This window comes from Lonchura striata, chromosome 2, assembly GCF_050655825.1.
Source record: "Lonchura striata isolate lonStrDom1 chromosome 2, ASM5065582v1, whole genome shotgun sequence".
Classification (NCBI taxonomy): Eukaryota; Metazoa; Chordata; class Aves; order Passeriformes; family Estrildidae; genus Lonchura; species Lonchura striata.
Window position 1 is genome coordinate 3,810,673 of NC_140704.1, and position 20,315 is coordinate 3,830,987.

The window sequence follows — 20,315 nt, forward strand, 5'->3', positions numbered from 1 at the left end:
TTTCTCTCTTCAGCCTATGTTGTTTCTGTTCTTGAGCCTGAGATTTGTATCATTTGTCCTTGGTGCCCAGCTGGTGCAGGAATTGTTTTGTCTCCCTGCTCTGTGCAGAGAGCTCACCATGCCCTCATATGAAGCTCAGAATTATGCACTAAAGCAGCACAGAATCTGAAAATATAAAAGCTGAAACCTGAGGCATCGCTAGGACTCTATGGCTTTTTCCTGTTAGAATGTGTGAGAAATACAAGGTTTGTGCCCAGGGAATCACCAGGGCCCAGACAGCCCCTGTTAATCCGTGGATCAGGAGCTCTCAGTGCAGACATCCCAGGAGCTCTTTGAACACTCATGTCCCAGGCTTGCTTTGTCAGGGACATTTTGTTGAGTTTCTGGGTGATCACATTTGCCCATTTGACACTTGTTAGCAGTTTCGATATTTGCTGCTTCATGCCTTTAATTCCTTTGCTGGGTATGTTTCAACTATTTTAATGAGATGATGATAAGTTTGAAGGGTGCTTGTCCAGCACAAAGCAAAACCATTTGTGCCAGGAGTGGGAGCACCATTAGCAGCCATGGCCTGAATCCCTGCTCTCAGTTCAGGGTCTAAGTGCTACAAAAGCACTTTAAAATACACTATTAAGCTTCTCCTTCTTTAAGAAGAATGGAGGGGTTTAAGTCTGGAATTCACCTTAAATACTTTTTTTTTCTTAAGAGCCTTACTGTAAATTGTTTAAACATTGTCACTATGAATACAGGGTCTAGTGGAAATAATCCTTGCCCACAGTAGTGGATTGAAATGAGATGATTTTTAAAGTCTCTTCCAACACAAAACTTTCAATGGCTCTGTGATTCTACAAAATACACAAACAAATCACACTTCATTTATTTTGATTTGGGTTTTTTTTTCTGTGTTTTCACTAGTGAAACAATTATTGCATGCCTTTAACCTATTTTATTAATTATTTTAATGATCATAAACTCGAGCAGCTAATATGGTGCAGTCCTATCACAATCCAAATGGAAATAAAGTGGGTTCTGTGAGCAGTTTTTCACAGTTTTGGACTTTGAAGCATAAAAAAATACCCGAGTTCTTTGCAAGGTGTAGACTAAAGAACAAATTGTGAATCCCACATTTTCTGCACCATTAACTCTTAAGTTAACTGAAATTTGTCAAAATAACCTATTTACTGCAGGTGAGTTCTGCAAATGTTCTGGCTCTCTCTCTGGCTCAGAGATTCTGTAAGGCAAAAAAGGGTTAATTTGGAGTCAGTGGAGGTACTGGGATAGCAGCAGATAAAATTGGAAAGATATTCTAGAAAGTGGGTTGATCCTGGTTCTCTGCTTCATTTCTAAGTATAATTTGGAAGAGTTCACTTCCAGTTGAGGGTCTGCTTTGCCTGCCATAAAAACAAAGAACATTCCTTTCCCTAAAGGGAAGCATCAAGTGAAGAATGGAAAAGTAGAAATTGGCACAGTCTTACAAGTGGGCACTTGAAAAAATGGTGCAGAAAATTAAATTGCATTACACAACAAATTAAAAATGAAGAATCGTGAACAGTTCATATGTTAGCACAACTGATTTTGTTTATTTTTAACCCACCCCAAAATCCAATCATGCTCTATGTACATAGGCAATACATGGGATAGCACACCAAATGTAGACAAGAAAGATACAATATATTCTGTTTATTATTGCTGGTGATTTTCATTTTTATTCTTTTTTCATTGTCCATCTGCTCAAACTGATGAAAAGGTCCAACCCATACAGATTCCTATGCCAATCCTATCTCACCTCCCAGTCCCACACTATCTCTCAGAGAGGAGAATCCATCCCATTACCTCTGGGAGGTTTTGCTGAATTCTGGAGTGTGCTGATTTTCCATCAGTTCCTCTGGGCCTCATTTCTTATGGAAAATTGCTTAGTGCAGAACAAGTATATCAGCACGTGTCTGCTTTAACTATATTCTATAGTTAGTAGGTAAGACCAGCTAATGTTTTGAGTTACTCAAGAAATCATAAGTAGCACACACACACAAATTTAAACAGAAAATAATCTTCCATGTCATTTAGAGTGTTAATTTTCTTTCTTGTTTCCAGTGTCATTTATTTTGCTAAGCACTGCTGCAATTCTTTCCACTTGTCTTTATGCTCTTATTTTCTTATAAAACAGTACACTAGGCTTTCTGTATAAAACATATATATAAACATTTGTATATATATATATATATAAAAAAAACCAAAGCAACCACCCCCAAAATTGACTTACAGGTATGTATTTGACCCTCATTAGAAAATATACCGTGTGTTCATCTGTTTGTGGTCCCTGAATGTCACAGCGCTGGCTATTGAAATAGTAAGAGAGAAAGGGGACTTCTTTTCTCCTTGTTTTGCTTTAAATCACATGATGAATTTTACAAGGTGAACAAAAGCAGAGTAGTCACAGGAACCACCAGATCCTGTTTACACACCCTGTTTACACACTGGCACCACGTCGCTCTTGTTGCCATTGTTGCTACCCTCCAATTTGAATTCTAGTTATTACTTCCCAGGAGTTAATATATCTATTTTTTTTTTTTTTTTGGTCACATATATTTACCCCTCACAAGCAGCTGGATGCAGGTTCAGGGACAATGAAACACTAGAAAGTCTGAAAGATTCTGTGACTCTGGAAATTCTTACCCTGCCTAACTTTTATGGCCCTCTTTTTCAAAAATGATCAATCATTTAGGAAATTATGGGTAATTTTGCATAGCAACTAATATTTAGAAACCCTTCCTTCCAAAAGATGCTTTTGGATGCTGATTTAAGACTGTTTTTTTTTTTTTTTCCTATTCATTGCTGGCATTAGATGCCAGCCTTGCATTTTTGTATAAATATTCTTTTTTCAAAGTGTAAGGCCTCTGTTATTGGTATAGATGATTCTCTCTCATCAATAATTATTCTTTCAGGTAACAAACTGGTCATTGGAACTATTTGTAATTATTGAGTGATGTGGTGGGAGAACCCCCCGTGCTAAATACACCTCAAAATTGGGTGGTACAAAGGGAAGGGTTAAATTTCAGCCCAATTCGTTTAGGTTGTGCAAAGGTGACCTAAATAAATTTCACCCCAATTTGTTTAGGTCATGACTTCTCAACCTAAAGACTCTGTAATTGAAAAACCCCAGATATAAAAAATGCTATTAGGATTGGGGGTAAAAAAAAAAAAAAAAACAAAACAAAACATGAAAACTGTATTGAATTAAAAAAAACAAAGTACTGCTTGCTGGTTTACAAAGAGTCTATAACACTGATAAAACCTTCGGAAACCAATGTGCTGCGCTTTTTTTTTTTTACTTTTTTTTCTTCCCTCTCTCCATCTCCCTCTTTATTTTGGCTTCATTTCAACCCGGGAGTTCATATCTTCCCCTTCCAGGTCGTACTCTTCTACTTGGCCACTGGTCCACACCTTCATGCGGTCGGTGAGGTCGCTGGTTCTGGGCGCCAGGATGAAGTCGTAAATCAGGGCAGCACTCGCTCCTCCAATGATTGGGCCAACCCAGAAAATCTGGAATACAAATCCAAGCCATTGCATCAGGTATTTCTGTATTTGCAGCTCCTCTGAGGATTTTCACGGTGAAATTTGCAGCTTGTCTACCTGAATGTTCAATTGACCACGTGGCATAAAACCAGAAATTTGTCACCATGAGTTGATGATAGACCCAGAGGTGAATAACTGTGATTATATTGTCAAGTTGTGATATTTAAAATCAATTACCTACTGCTGAAACATCTCTGCTGCTCCAGATAGAGTTGGCAGGGGAGCATAATTTCTAAAACAACAGGGCATTAGTTTCCGTTCTCCTATTAAATTACAGTGATAGGTGAATTTGAAAGTAATACTTAACAGGACTTGATTAGGGGCTTAATTTGACCCTAGATGTTGCTTAGCTGGTGATATTGCTGTGATTAAACTGGCCTAACCACTTAAGAAAATTAAAATTTAGAAGGAGAGATAATAAAAGGATTTTAGCAGACAAGCTGATTGTGTTAGAAATAATAGAAGATTTTGAAGACTTTGCAGGGCCAAAGCACTATTGAGTCTGGAAACTCTTTCTTTTATTCATCAATATCAGTAGTTGAGCACAAATTATTACCTCTATCTTCTTCTGTCTCTACAAAAGATAATAATTTTCCTACTAGATTCTGAAAATATCAGCTCCTCACTTAGTCACTTCCCTTTAGTGTCCTAATAACAATGCTCAAGTGGTAGACACTGCCAAAATTTCCCCAGGGTCCTCCTTTTATGTTTTGCTCTTTAGATGAAAATGGAATCTCTATCCAAAATTTTCACAACCCCATTGTATTACCACTAAATTTCCACCTGTGCCTATGCAACTGGCTGCCAAAATCATGAGTAGGAGAGTTGGAACAAGCCCCATTTTATATATTCAAGAACACATGCCCATTTACATCTCTATGTCAGACTTCTTTATTGAGCTTTGGTGAAATAAGTAAACTTTTGTGAAGAACCTCATTTAACCACATTTAGACACAAGGAATAATCTAAAATTTATAGTGTTTCCAGAGCACTTATCCTTGAAAACACATAAGGAAACACTCAGCTTTAAGATGCTGAACATCTTATTAGCTCTTAAATATTGCACAATCCATTTCAGTTTATAAACCTGCTTAAGAATCTTTCTAAATTGGATTTTACCAAATTAAGCAGTAGCACTTTACAAACTTAGTTTAAACAATAAATACACAGTACAGGATTCTGTATAATAATGCGTAAACAATTTAAAAGTTTGTAATAAATAAATATAAAGAGGAATTACTAAAGAAAATCTACTGTATTACTTTGAGCACAGAGACTGAATGAGCCTGAGGACTTTTTGTTTGCCTGAGGGTGATCAGGATTTAAAGGAGAATATTCTTTGTTAGATGAAATGGAAATGCCAACTCTCTGACTTGGTCTTAATGATACATGTTGAAATATTTCTGATCTTGTAGGCTGTGTTTTCATGGCCTCTTGTGAGTTAAATAAATTTACTCAACTTACCCAGTGATTTTCAAAGTTGTTGGCAATGAGCGCTGAGCCAAAAGATCTGGCTGGGTTAATTCCACAGCCAGTGTAATCAATCTAGGAGTGGAAAGAGAACCAGAGGTGAGGCACAGATGAAGCTTCCCCATCACTTCCCTGCCTTCACTGGCCCATCCCGGGGTGGGATATGGCAGATGTAACCTCTGAGGGCTAAAACTCACAGCAAGAAGATGGCCCAAGGCAACGGAGAGACCGATGGCCAAAGGTGCCGATCCCGAGACGTCATTCCTTCTGCGGTCTGTGGTGGCCAGGACACAGAGCACCAGCTGGAAGGTGGCAATGATTTCAATTCCCAGCCCTTGGCCTGCATTGATTCCCTCTGAAAGCTGCATGCAGACAAGAAGGAAAATGTTATTTCATAATCCTGCATGACTTCAAGCAGTATAACAAAGTTCTGCAGTATCTATTTCTCAAATAGGAAAATGAAGACCTGCTCATCCATTTCCCTTCTGGTGTTCCTTTTGCTTCACAGGGGGGAAAATAGGAAGAAATAGAAAAAATTGAAGAGAAATTAGTTTTAAAACCCTCCCTGCTGTACTCAAGCCTAGGCATAAGCAACTTTTATTGATCCAGCGTGGTGGAGTGGTTGCTGCTTCAGCCAACATGAACACTCAGCCACTGGGCACAGTGAGAGTGGAATTGATCAATGTGTGAGAAACAAATCAGCCAGAAAGACACCTTCAGCAGAGTTTGCTTTTCAGAAGTGAACTGTGGTGCCTTAGGCCAGTCACTCATTGCTTCAGAGACTTCCACATTCATATTAAGATATTCATATTCCACCTCAACTGTAAATTAATATGCCACAGGAAATACCTTGAGATTTCCATGGAGTTCATGGAGGACTGGTAGATGTGACAGAATACCAAAAGTACACAAAACATCTCAAGATATTAATATTTAGTCAATGTATTTCTAATTTGCACAGATAATGGTGTAGTCAATGATTCACCTGATGAAATGAAGAGGATAATTTGAAAGCTCTTTTTTTTTTTTTTAATAGATCTCATTTGACTACAAAGAGCTTAGATTCCTAACTCACAGCTGAACTACTTTTTGGTGCCTTAGACTCAAACTGAAGATTATTTAACTTCTTTAGGATACATTAAAAACATCCCCAGTTAAGGAATCCCAAGGGGCTGATAGGAGTGCTTCAATTTCCTACTGAAGTGGATTATCTAGAAAAACTGAAGCAGTCAGGGATAAATATTCCAATAGAATTATTAGTCATGAAATCTGCAGAGTTTCTTATAAATGCTGTAGAGCATATGGTGATCCACAGAGATGGACATTACAGAGCAGAAATGCTGTCGTATTTCAGGAGTACTGCTAAAAACTTGTGCCTAACAAGAAACCATGGAGGTAAATCATTTAATGTTATAACCAATTTTGAGTTCTGCTTTTAATTGCTGTATTCAGTGATGTCTTCACTACATCAAGGCAGGTCTGTTACTGAGCTGAATAACTTGATGTAAAGCAGAAATAACTCACTTGCATGGATGGGATGAAACATGAGCTTGGCCACAGGCCAGAGAACTGAGAATGTGACTCAGAGTAGGAAGCAAACTCTGCAAAACTTATATTAATTTGTGCTATCAGTGGGTTATCACATCTGTCAGAGCCCCTGTATTAAAAACTGCTGGGTCATTCGTGGCAAAAAAACATAATTACATGTTATTGTGACCTGTCCAGAACAATGAAACCACAGGAAATCCTGCTATTAATCTGATTTGGTGATATATGGCCTAATCTCCCCAAAGCTAATATTTTAAAAACCTTAAAGATGGTTAACTGAACTATTTCACTTTCCACAGGTGCTGTTCACATTTCTTGTTTCTTGTCTTTAACAAAGCTTAATATCAAATTCCTAAGCAATGAAAAAAAGTAATTTGAGTCTTTCCTCAGAATAAACCTGATTTTTGAATACTGCTGTTCTGAAACACTAATACTGTATTTTTTTAGCTTGTTCTTTAACATGCAGGAGCAATACCCTCTGAGTTGGAAATGGTTTGTCCACAAATAGAAGGGAATTCTGATTGATAGGATGAGTATTTTGATTCCTTCAGCATCCACAGAGTAGAAACTGAAATCCATTAATGAAACCTTCATCATTATTAGGACTTACACATGAGAAGTGTGAGTCTGACATAAATACATCCATGTAAGATGCACTGAAAATTGCAAGATCCTGAAATTCATGTTTGATATCTCTGAATTTATATTTTATTGCTTTTGTAAATTTTTAAAAGAAACGCTTTATTTTGTTTCACTGTAGAAAGAGTAGGATTTTTGTCTCTCAACAAATTAGGCTTCCTGTGAGTTTCCTTGTATCAAAACCAGTTAAAGAATCTGGACTATATACTCTCTGGAAAATCTTATCTTACATTTGGAAGGCCAAATGGCCAAACCTAAAAGCCAGGTGACTGATGTGCACATGCCCAAAAGCAGATAAAAAACCAAATCCTTTTCTATCATAATGCAACCCCAGAGAACCCAGAGCTGAGGTCTGACTCATCAAAGTTAGCTTTTGACAAAGCCTTGACATTTTAAAAGATTAAACACTGTCCAGCCATTGGGCTTTCCCTTCCCTCGAAGGGCTTCTATAAAAGACAATAAGAGCAAAATGATTCTTTAAAAACCTGTGATAATCCTTATCTTCGAGAGGTGGAAATCGTATTCTTCATTTCCCTCCAGGAAAAACACATTCTACAGCTGACGTGACTTGAGGTCATTCTCCCTGCTAATCAACACTTATTGATGGGCTGTGTGGAATCAAAGAAAACCTGGAAATATCATAGGAAACCTTTTGCTTTCCTCCAGCCGGGTAATTTTACACAGCCTGCCAGGAACATTAAGATTCTACTGTGAGAGCAAGGACTCTGGGCCGTGCTCCAAAATGGGACAAACCCAGGCAAACCTTGGATGTCCTGCTTTGCTGGGGTCTGTGGATCTGCAGTGTGCTAGGGTAGGATAACAGAGTATTTATTTTCCTCCTTATCAAGGGTAAATTATCACTGAAGCAGCAGCCTGGGCCATTCATGGTACACCAGTGTTCACCATCCCAAGCACACCCCAGAAAAGCTTTAGAAATTGAATAGGAAGGTACATTCCCTTCTGTCAAGTTAAAATATACATGTACATGTGCATGCTTATATTTATAAATATAATTATTTATTTATCAATATTATTTATATTTATGTTTATATTATCCTCATACACAGAGGATTTGCAAGTCTTACCCAGATAACCTTTTGCACCTTTTGAATCTGCTGGTTTAAGCTCTTGACAGAACAAGGGAGGCACAACCAACATGAGTTTGTCATCCTTTGCCTGTATTTTCTGTATGCTATTCAGGTTTTTAAGGAAATCTTGAACTTTTGTAGAATATTTTGTAGAATACCAGACTCCAGAAGCTGAAGGGCTTCTAAAGCTTAATCTGAATTTCATAGGAAGCAGTACCATACATTAGAGACCTGACTAAAAATCAACAGCTGTTCTTAACATCTGCCATTCTGCTACTAAGAATATCCAAAATACAAGGTGACCAATATCTCTGTCCTAAATAGATAAAATAATGCTTTGAAACAGCCACTTCTAGTGCAGTATTGGGGTGAAGAGGACCCTTTCCAGTGATCTGAACCCACACTGCAATGCCTTTTTCCCTGTACTGGTACCTCTTACCAGTGGCCACAGGGATGTGGGTGACACTGCATCTGTCCTTGATGTATCTGCTGGGAAATCTTTAACATCTCTTTGTGGTCCACTAATGCTCATTAAGTAACAGAAAAAAATGTCAGAGGGCAGAGAACAGCACAGCAACTCCCTGAGCTTTTCAGGCTTCAGACCTGGGACATTTGAGGAGTGGATTCAATGCTTTAAGGAACCAAATATGCTCCAAGGGTTAAATGAAACACACAAGCCCATATTCATCTCCAAGAGAGTCTACACAGACTTCTTTTCCTTTTTTGTTCACATGAAAAATCCCACTAAACTTCATTTCTAACATCAGTGTTTCAACAGAAGAAGCACCAGGAAGACACATAAGAAATGGGCTGAATCATTGGTAAGGTGTGAGAGTTGTCTGTGGACACATTTATCTGATCAGCTGAATCAATCTTGGCTGCATCAGCTTGCAGTGAGGAATTCTCCCTCGAACTCACAGCTCCCAGACAAGAAGCAGAACATGCAGACACCCCAAGGGAGGTGCATCCTCCTGTGAGCAGAATTGCACCATTTCCAGCCTTAACAATCCCATGATTAATAATTTATTCCCCTCAGTTCACTGTGAATCTGAACAAGGTAATGGAATGAAAATCTACCGTAATTCAGTAAACGTACAGAAGTCACAGCTTATTCAGAAAACTCCTGAGATGCAACTGTTTGGAAATTAAGGAAGCACTGAAGGCACAGTGGACCAAGAGACACTCAAATGAGTAGTATTAAACCCCTCAAAACATGAATATCTAGACATGAACATGAGAGCAATTAGTTGAGAGGAGCACCTGCTTTATGTCTTAGGAAATGGGCAGTGGCCACATCGCTTCCAGCTCTCCATAACATCACACAGGAGATGAGAACTACAAAATTTGTTTCCCAGAAGTGCCCTTAACTGCCATGTTTAGCTGACTGACTCCCACAGCAATAATTTGGGCAAATTAATGGTATGTTTTCTTTCCTTTTGATTTTGATTTTTTTTTAATTTATTTTTTTTTAGGACAGGATATTTATAAGTTGTCCGCCTTCGGAAGAGAAACGGGGACAGGAAATTAAACCGGCCCAAGGTAAACCCCACTGTGTACTTCTCTAGTGGCTTCATATTTTTCTCATTACCAGTGAAAGTATATCAAGTTCAAACCTGCTTCCCGTTACATGGATAAGACACTTTGTTATGCAAGGTGGCTCCACCACAAGGGGCTGAGCTCCATCTCATCCAGCAAACCCTTAGCCCAGGACTGGAGCTTCCAGGGCCCAGCTTCCTTTCATATAACAGGGATTAGTTTCTCATTGCTCCAGGAAAGAAATAAAACAGAGGCCTCTCATATTGCAGAAGTCTATTTTTGAGCAGGGGAATGTCAGCTTTCCCCATTCTTATGAAACACCAGAGCAAGCCCTGCCTGCTGGTGTGGTTTTGAGGGAGAAAATTTAAGCCATAGCATTTTTAATGGCTGGGACTTCTCTTCCTTGCATATCCTCACCATCCTACCTAAATTATTACCTTTTGTCTGCTTTGGCAGACATTTTTCTTAAAATTAGCATTTTATTCAAGTAAATTCTTGCTGTCTTACAGCATTTTCTTCTTATAGCTTAAAATTTCCCTTCTTTGGCTTTCCTTCTTTTACTGAATAAAGAAAACTCTTCACAATAGTTTATATGGTTCATTGTCTCTTCATCCCCCCATCTTTTGAAAAATTAATCATTCTTTTATATGCCAACTAGCTATCATTTAAGTATTTGGCTGGAAAAGTTCTTTAATGAGATGTTCTACAAATGTAATCTCAGAAATTCATCTCCCTGCTTCCCTCCAAACCACATCCCACTGTCTTGCCTGTCATTTTGTTTGACTTTTCTCACTCCCTCAGCTCCAACTCTGTCATGAAAAGTACTTGATGATTTCCATATTGATAACATACCTTTATTCTCCTGGAAGTCTATCCCACATCTCCACAGCTATAAACCATCCCTTGAGTGATAGTCAGAATTGATTCAGAGACTTCTTCCCTGGGTGTTTAACTACAGTTATTCACTTCTACTCTTGCTACTTAACAGTATAACTCTGAAATGGATGTTTCTATACCCATTAATTGAGTATTAGGGATTCAGGAAGTACAAAAGTTTAATTTCTGTAGTAAGCAGAGACAGGCAAAGATCTTAAGAGTTACACTTAAAATTATACGACAGGAGGACTCAGAAGCTGCTTATAAATTAGCTTTGGATTGTATCCTGCATCAACAATGGAAGCATTCAGCAGAACCTGGGGACAAAACATATTGTCCTCTGCTAGATTATCCTTCCTATAAATACAGCCTTAAGAGCTCTAAAGGGGACTCATTCAATTCCCAAAGCAGAAATCATATTTTCCGTTCCTTAGGCAGCAGACACCCTCCAGGAACGAGGCTAAGCTCCCTCCTCCCACCCTCTGCAGGCCTAGGAGAAATTATCCAGGGCTTTGTGTTTTAGTGCCATGGAGAGAAAGAGGGGAGAATGATTATTATATTAAACCAGAGCACATAAAATTTGTATCTCAGACCAAGACAGGCAGTAAAACTCAGTTCCTCTACAGGACTTTCATTTAGGACAGCTGGTCAGAAACAGACAATTTTTTTTATTTGCGCTTTTACTTTTTGATGTGTCTCTGGGAAAGTTGCTTGGGAGAAACTTTTTTTTTTTTTGGTTAAATGTTGCTGCTGAGAAATAAACAACTTCTATTCAGAGGATGAGGAATTGTGAGGTTTTGCATTTTTTTTTCTTTACCCAGCCAAAAATAGTTACCCAAGAAAATAGTTAATTTTCTGTAATAGTTGAAGCACTCATTTATACCACAGAGCTGTTTATTATCTTCTCTATTACCAGTCCAGAAGGAGATAGTATTTCAGTGGGGAATTTTGGGCATATCTGAATTTTGAGCCAAATAGGATCATCCTTTCTATGTTGTTACTGTAATAACACAAATATCACAGTATGGTTGTTGGCAATTTCACCAAGTAATATTCATTTTATATTTATAGACAAACTCCAGCAAATCTGAGAAGCTCTCAAATATTTATGAGTCATAAATAAGCATTGAGGACCTGGCATTTCCATGGGGTTAAAAACCAGCTCTGAGCCTGTGCAATGCGTTTCAGGAACTGGGGGGACAATTCCAGCTCCTTCATTTCTCCACCTAGTTCATCAAGCAAGTCCTAACAAAGGAACAAAAAGGGGCCAAACCTGACCTTACCCATTCCAAACATGGTCATCAATGCCCTCAGGAGGAGTTGTGTGTGTAAATGTGTGAGGAAACGTGCTACACTTCTGCTCTGAAAGCCTTCATTGACTCTGCTTGGCACGGAATTAGCATCGAGAGCCTGGAAAATCTGAGTTTTCTGTGACACCTCCCAGTGGTTCCTAGAGAGGGGATGCACAGGACGTGTCCAGGGAAGCACACAGAGATTTTCTTTACTCCTTTCCAGTCCATGAGTTGTGTCTTGCAGAGCTCTCAGGCCACATTTTCGCCCTCCTGCTGTTTATAGTTTCCTCCAGGATGCCTGTCAGGCTCTGTATATTTGATTTAACGGGTTGACTTTATGCCTCATCCTCAGATCTCCTCTGTTCAATGAAGCTGCAGCAGGCAAACACCAGCTCCAGCTCTGGATGCCAGGAAGATCAGCATTTTCCCATCAATTACACATTAATAAATACTCAGGGCTCAGAATGTTCCCAGCCAGGTCAGAAAAACCTCCAGGAGACAATTGTGGAACCAGGTAAAGACCCCTCTGTTATTGAATTCTCTCGATTAAGCTGGAGAATGAACAAATAAGCAAAAATGTACTACTGCCCTAAAGAAAACAGGCAATTTCCTCTGGAGACAAACAGGAAATTTTTCAGGGGCTATCTGTTCTTCCTTTAGTACTTGTGATGTGGTTTGGTATACTTGTTTTAAAAATGCTCCACTTAAAAATATCTATACAGACATGATAGTTTTTAGTATTCTCTGATTAAAGAAATTTTATTCTCAGCTCCCTGAAGGTTTACATTAATTGCTAAAACCCACAAACCCTGCTGCAAAAACCTTGTTTTTTTTTTTTCCTTACCGTTGCACCATTTTAACCAGATTTAATCCATAATATTAATTCCCTTGGTGTGGACATTTCCATTTGTCCTCAGGCTGTGGTCCTGTGGTCCTTGCTATGTCAGATCTATCTAACCCACACCTATTAATAGATTTTTTTTTTTTTAACTTTCCAATGAATTTAAATTAAAATTTGAAATTTGGGGTTATCTCATCTGAAGAATCTTTGTGTCCATCTGTCTCTGGTGTGTGATTGTGTTTGGGGGTGTGCAAACACATAACACACAGAACACCCAGATATATTTGGTGTAATCAGAGAACTCTGTGGAAAGGAAACCAATTTTAATGGTTTATTGACCACTCTGGAAGTCTGGTGGCAAAATGGATTTAACTTAAATCCTACTTAGTTTGACAGTTGATCTAACAGAGAAAAAAAATCATTCTCTGAAAATCTCACTCCACTTGTATTACAATATTAACTAATTACCAAATTAATAATGTTTTTAGATCTATGGCAACTCATTGTTTTAAACATCCCTGTGCACCCTTTTTAAGAATTTCTACCATTTCTAAGTAGAAATAAATGAAGATAACGTTTAGTTTGAAGCTTGCAGAGCATTTTCCAAATTCTCATCATTGGATCCACTGGCACAAAACCCACTTTGGTCTCCTCTGTTCTAGCACAAAAGGACAGGGCTGCAGGAGGATGAGTACCAAGGGCCTCTCCTTTCCTCCCAGAAAAAGCTGTGCTGCTGCATCCCTCCGTGCTCCCTGCCAAAATCCCAGGATACGGCTCTACTCTCAGAGAGGCGTTAAGCAAATCTTCATGGAAATGGAAATCAGATAAAAAGCTCTGAGATCTGAGATAAGGATTACAGCCATAACCCCAAATTCTCTGGGGGATGGGTGATAACCATCAGGTTTACATCTCAGCCCAGATGTTTCTGCTGTCACTGTGTGAACTCATTAAAAAGAGGCCAAGACCGTGGCCAGTTTTGAGCAGGTGCCTTTCCTGTGTCCCACCTGCCCTGCCTGGGGCCTCTCAGTACAATGCTGGCAAGCCTTAAAAGCCCTCTGCTGCAAAAACTGACAGTGAACAATGAGCTATTGTTGTGACAGGCTTTGTTAAGACATAAAATCCCAGATCAATGTCATGTACCGGAACCATTTTGCTCATTTTAGAAAGGCAACAGCTTTTGGCCTCTTGTGAATGTTTGTGTCCTCAAGCATGCAGACATCCCAGCAGAGACAAAGTTGGCAGGAGAAGCCTAACCTGTATCAATAATAGGCAGGGCAGAGGGCAGAGACAGGGAGAATGAAGCTCCTCACTCTCCTAGACTTCAGAAAGGCACAAAATATTATTTGCATTGAAAAAAAAAAAGGCACCCAAGGATTTTTCAATAAGCATTAAAGGTCAGGATCTCAGTTGCATGTCTCGTCCATCCAGCAGCACCTCTGGAGCTGCAATTTTCCACAGTGACTCAGAGGAAAAGCAGCATCACTTACTCAGTTGTCCCCTCACACTGTCAAGCTCTCAGTTTATTTTGGATGTTCTTCCAACTCGAGCCGGCTTTGTTTAATTGGAGGTTGGAGAACGGGCTTGGAGGGCGCGGGCACGAGGAGACAGGGAAATCACAAGGCAAACACTGAGTCATCCAGGGCAACCAGGCAAGTCCTGCTCCCCATGGTGAGAAGGCCACTGGTGTGGACCAAACGTGAGGAGTGTGGTGATTCCCGTGGGGAATCCCCTCTGAGACAAGTTTCTAAAAGATGGGAAGCATCCAATGGGGAATATCAGTAGAAACACTTCAGTGCTGACCCACAAACACCAGTAAAAGGTGTGGCAGGTCTCAACTACACAAAAGGGACTTCCCAGTGCTGGTGCAACATTCTGTTTGCATTGGAAGTGCAAATTGGGAATTTGTTAGGAGAAAGCTCACCAGCATGGATGCCCTTAGAGATAAGATCATGTGCAGATGATAAGGATCCACGTATCTTATCACATCCTGTGCTCCACTCTCCTGGAGAAAAAAGATTGTTCATCTTCCCCAAGTAGCAGAATAAGACTGGAGCATGTAGACAATAAAGGAAAAAAAACCCTAAAAATCTCCAGCATTGAGGTTCCAAGTTGCTCTGATGCTGCTGGATCACAATCCAGCTGAGGGGAGCAGCAGCAGGGGGGCTGTGCTCGTGCAGAGCTGACCTCAATGGGGCACATCCTGGGAGTAGTCATGGAAAGAAGATTCCTTCCCACCCCTGGAAGTGTCCAAGGCGAGGTTGGATGGGGCTTGGATCAACCTGGTCTCCTGGAAGGTGTCCCTGCCCATGGCAGGGGGTTGGATCTTTAAGGCCTCTTCCAACCCAACCTGTTCCACAATTCTGTGGTTCTGTGGTGTGCCTTTGGTGAGGCTGGAAGGTCAAAGCAGCAGATCCTGGCCTGGTATGAGGAATCAAAGACAGCAAAGGACACCTTTTTCCCTGCCCTTGAGGAACCTAGAGCTGGACGTGGGGTGTTTATCCCCAAAGGACACGGCACCCTTGTGTGCACCAGCTCTGCCATGGCTGATCCTGGTTTGGGGAGCCCCAGGCAGCAGCAGAGACACAGCCAGTCACAGCAGAAATTCAAAGGGTGTTCCAGCAACACGTAACTCTCCATGCTCCATGAATAGTATCCATATGAATATTCACCTGTCTTAAAATGACCTCTGAATCCACTGACCCCAGATCTCCTCTGGCTTTTCCAGAGAGCTCCTTAGTTACACAAACAACATTTATCAGTCCACTGGGTGTTTTCTAAACCCAAGCCCTCCTATTTGTTATTCTTGGTTGTTTTTCTTTTCCCTTTATCTGCCCGAGCAACGTTACCTTCAGGTCTGTTTTTCTTGCCTACAATTTTTGATCCACTTATAACTTTTAAAATAATATCTTTCATCATAAACTCAAATGAAGAGTTTTCAAATAGTTTCCAAATTATAGCCCCAAGAGTTAGGGGACACATTTCCTGGCACTCTCATCACTATTTCAAAATACAGAAAACTACGAAATTGTGAAAACTGTGGAATGGTGTCTGCATTTGTCACAAAATACTATTTATATATACCTATATATTTAGCTCAGGTTATTTTATAGATAGATAGATAGATAGATAGATAGATAGATAGATAGATAGAGAAACAGACACAAAAAAATAACAAGTTACAGAAATTTTCTGACCATGTTTTTAAAAGTTTGCTAAAAGTTCTCCAGATAAACATTGTTTAACAGCAAATATTGTGTTACTTTACAGCACAGAAGTCTCTTCTCTCCCCTCTTTCCTACTTGAGCTCTTTGTTGGTCATTAACTGCCTGTGCTGAGTAGTTTGTTCCATTATCCAAACTCCAGATCTGTCCTCACCAGACAATAGCCAGCTCTGCTGGCAGATGAGTGCATTTTGGATCTCACATTCTCTATTCTTGCAGCTTTACCTAATGGAAATTCGTAATGTGTAGTAGTCCAACTTCCAAAAAAAAGATACAAGATGATGTAAGGAAAAATATTTAAATTTTTAGAAGGGCAAACACACTACATACTCCTCTTCCAGCTTCTCCAATTCTCAAAGTTTTACTTTGGAACCCACACCACTACTAAAATATATTGTAAGTTAAGTGTCTTAAAAGGATTTAGTAATCTAAATACATCTCTGAGTGCTGTCCAAAATGTCTTACGTGGGACTAGCCAAAGTAACTAAAAATATGTCTGTTGACTTAAGCAAAGTTTGGATCAAAATGCTATTGTGTGACTGGTTTGCTTGTCTTAGTGTAAACCAGACCTTAATACTGAACACGTTAAAGGAACATCCTGCATTTTCATCCTTCCTTCTTTCTCCTCAGCCTTGCACTGTCCATGTCTGGGTTTTGTGCTTCATTTGGTTGCATTTCCTTTCTTCCCTTTGTGCAATGAGAAAGACACAGATTTATCCCACTTAATTTTGGATTCTTAGCAGAGGCTTCCAAGCCTGGAGCTTCAGCATGGCAAAGAGCAGCTGGGTGTCTCTGGGAGCAACTCAACAGATCTGAAGGTTGAAGTGCCTCTCTTTGTCTCTCATTCTCTGTGGATCAGAGAGAAGACAGTGGAAAGGGGTTCTCAGCTTGGTCCCTCAGTGCAGGACCTGCAGCCAGGCAGGAGAAATCCAAGGTCAGGCATGCAATCCCACCCAGGATCCACTGGGAACACTGGATGGACACTCACTCCATTACACTGCCCCCACCACATTTTTCCTGTAAAAAACACCTCTCCAAGAGCACAGCAGGGTCAGAACAGAGGACAAAGCCACACACATCCAGACCCTCTTCCCAACCATGCCAAACAAGCAGCACTCTCTTCCTTTCTATTTTTTTTCTGAGCAGGGAATCCACACCTCGTTACCCCCAAGAACGGCCAGAAGACAGAGCAGCTGGCAGGGATGCCAGCTCTGAGCCTCCCCTTCTTGTCCTCAGGTTAAAAATCATAACAATAAAAGAAGCTCTATGGTTTCTCCTTGCCGGATCATTGTTGAAGGAGGCACCTCTAGTGCTGTGGTTTCAGGATATGCCCCATTGAGGTGGACTCTGCATGAGCACAGCCCCTCTGCTCCTGCTCCCCCATACTTTGGGCTCAAACCCAGTTCCCTCTCAGCCCTCCCCTCCCCAGGCACTCCAGGCTTGTCACTGGGAAATTATTTCCTTCCTTTCCCCTTTCCCCTTTCCTTTCCCTTACCTTTCCTTTCCTTCCCTTTCCTTCCCTTTCCTTCCCTTTCCTTCCCTTTCCTTCCCTTTCCTTTCCTTTCCTTTCCTTTCCTTTCCTTTCCTTTCCTTTCCTTTCCTTTCCTTTCCTTTCCTTTCCTTTCCTTTCCTTTCCTTTCCTTTCCTTTCCTTTCCTTTCCTTTCCTTTCCTTTCCTTTCCTTTCCTTTCCTTTCCTTTCCTTTCCTTTCCTTTCCATCTTTCTCTCACAAGGCAGAACAGCTGCTGCCCTCACTATCCCCAGGGGCATCTCCCCACTGCTCCTCCAGCCAAAACATTTATAAGTGGACGTGAAAAGAAAAAGAAAGAAAATTCTGAATATTTCCCAATGACAAGCAGTGAGACCAGAGCTTTTAGCAAATATATTCTGTGTTATTCCATTGCACAAAAATTGCTGCTCAATTTGTAAAATTTATATGATGGAGATTAATCCTTGCCTGGTTTTGCTTTTGTAGCTTGAGGAGTTACTGACTGAAGAGCAAGAAGAGCTTCACCCCCCTTCACAAATGGCCAGGTTTAGTGCTTTGGTTAGAGGAAGGAACCAGTCATCAGGATTTTATGGAAGCAAAAGGGAAAAACCAAGCTTAAGTGCTACCAAAACCAGACCTCCCGTGTTTAATGGCAGTTGGACCTCTCGAGGAAACCACTTGGGCGGACACCCTGTCCCATGTGGTTGAGCTGTTCCCTCTGTCAGTGGTTTCAGAGGAAAAGATCATGTATCATTCTCGCAGCCAGAGCCTTCTGGAATCAATAAAATTATTTGCTCTTCTTCCCCAAAATGTTTTGAGTTAACCCATCAAAATTTCCAAAGCGCTGGCAGGATGGAATAGCTGCAGGCACCAGGAGAGAGGGAGGTGAGCAGCCAACTCACAGAGAAACACAAGGGTGGATGATACTGAGCTGCCCAGGAATCACCTTAATATCAGTTTTTATTCTGTTTTGAAAACTTGACTCATGTTCTCAATTAACTGCAATGTCAAATTACAATATGTAAAGCCATATTGCTCTTTTGCCTAAGTTATTTCAGAAGAGATGTTGCATTTGCAGCTTTATGTCCCAAATACCCCTATGAATGCAAATGGGCAGAAGATTTCAAATTAGCTCAATTTACAAACTGCAGTCAGGAATATTCTGAAAGAAAGGGGCCAAGGAAAATATGTGAAATACTTGTTCTTAAGAGATCAGGTCAAGTAAGTGACCAGGAGGAATTTCCATTTATAGCACTGTGTGTCCTGCGGTGGCTGTAGCACTGCCTCTGACAGTGGGATGATTTCAAGTTTAAAAGTGTATTTACCTTTTTTTTTTTTCTCCTATTATCCTGCAACAACAACAGCAAAATGACATTTTAAGGAGGAGTTGTGGCCAGGCAGTTTTTAGGCAGAATGATGTGAGCATCTGGCTGGGAGAGAGCTGGAACCTGCACCCCAGTTACCTGTAGCTGCCTCACATTTTCCTCCAGTTTACACATGACAATTCAGGATTTGTCCAATTTTTTCCCAGAAATGCACAGAAAGGCCAGCTGGGATTCTGACAAGCAGGATCTGAGCACTCTGCCTAATGCAACAGGTACCGCCCACACCTTTGGGGATGGGATTTCTCTTGCTGCACACCTCTCTGCTCCCAAGAGTTTTCACTGCAGCCGTTACCAGTATACACAAACCATTAATTAAGTACTGAAAGTGAACCACACTCACAGAAGCCAAAACAACACTGGTGTATGCACATTAATCAACATGTCACCTTAGAGACCCTCAGAACCATGAAAGGTCATAAAGCTGTCAGTCAATTCAGTGTTAAATTGGCATCAAAAACCACCTTGCAGCAACTTGGATGTACAAAACTGAACATAAGCACAACTGATCACGACCAGAATGTCCTAAAGCTCCAACATGAGGGTGGGGAGGAAGGACCATCCCTGTGACATCCTGGTTATCAGCCAGGACTGGTTTCTCTCCTACAATAAACAGTCGGGCTCTCCGAGGTCACCAACACCAGCAGAACCCCCACATCTTTAGCAGATGACAGCTGCTACATTTCTACTCTAAAATAAAAAGAAAATAAAGGAGGAATTCAAAGTTTCTACTTACAGCATTAAGCCCCAGGGAGTTTCCTGGGAGAGAGGAGGTGACTCCGGAGAGAATGGCTGTGGCCACCACTGCCCCCAGGCACTGGGCGAGGATGTACATGAGCGCCTTGAAGATGCTGATCTGGCAGCTGAGCAGCAGCCCCAGGGTGACAGCGGGGTTCAGGTGCGCCCCGCTGATGTGGCCCACGCTCTGCGCCATGGTAGCGATGGATAACCCAAAAGCCAGGGAAACCTTCACGTTGTCCTGGGACCTCGTTGATGTTTTGTTGGCCACCACGGGGAAGTTGAAGCCCAGAGCCGAGCCAATGCTGATAAAAATGAAAAGGCTCATGGCCAAGAACTCGGCCACCACTGCCCTCCAGAATATTTTCTTTCTGAATTCACTAGCCATCTTTCCTCTTTCTCTCTCTCTCTCTCTCCCCTCCTCACTTTCCCTTCTCCCTCTCTCCCTTCCTTTGCCTGATATTTTCCCTTTGAGGTCTGAAGAGAAATCTGGAGGAAAAATACAGTCCTTGGATTATTTATAGGGCTTTGGGTGGTCTGTAGGAGGGAAGGGGTGTTGCACAAAAGGAGGAAAGAACATCTACATAGATGCTGACTGCTAGATTGATGTAAGACACTGTTTG

At 40.8% G+C, this 20,315-nt stretch overlaps 1 protein-coding gene across 1 annotated transcript; it reads right to left on the reverse strand.

Annotated features, from left to right (window-relative positions):
• Positions 1-1,556: 1,556 nt before the first annotated feature.
• AQP1 (aquaporin 1 (Colton blood group)) lies at positions 1,557-20,309 on the reverse strand. The gene is made up of 4 exons (XM_021541858.4): positions 19,691-20,309; positions 5,241-5,405; positions 5,038-5,118; positions 1,557-3,540 (listed from the first exon to the last, which is right to left on the reverse strand). Exons 1-4 carry the CDS (start codon positions 20,078-20,080, stop codon positions 3,361-3,363), a joined length of 816 nt encoding a protein of 271 aa, XP_021397533.1. The 5' UTR covers positions 20,081-20,309; the 3' UTR covers positions 1,557-3,360.
• Positions 20,310-20,315: the final 6 nt, after the last annotated feature.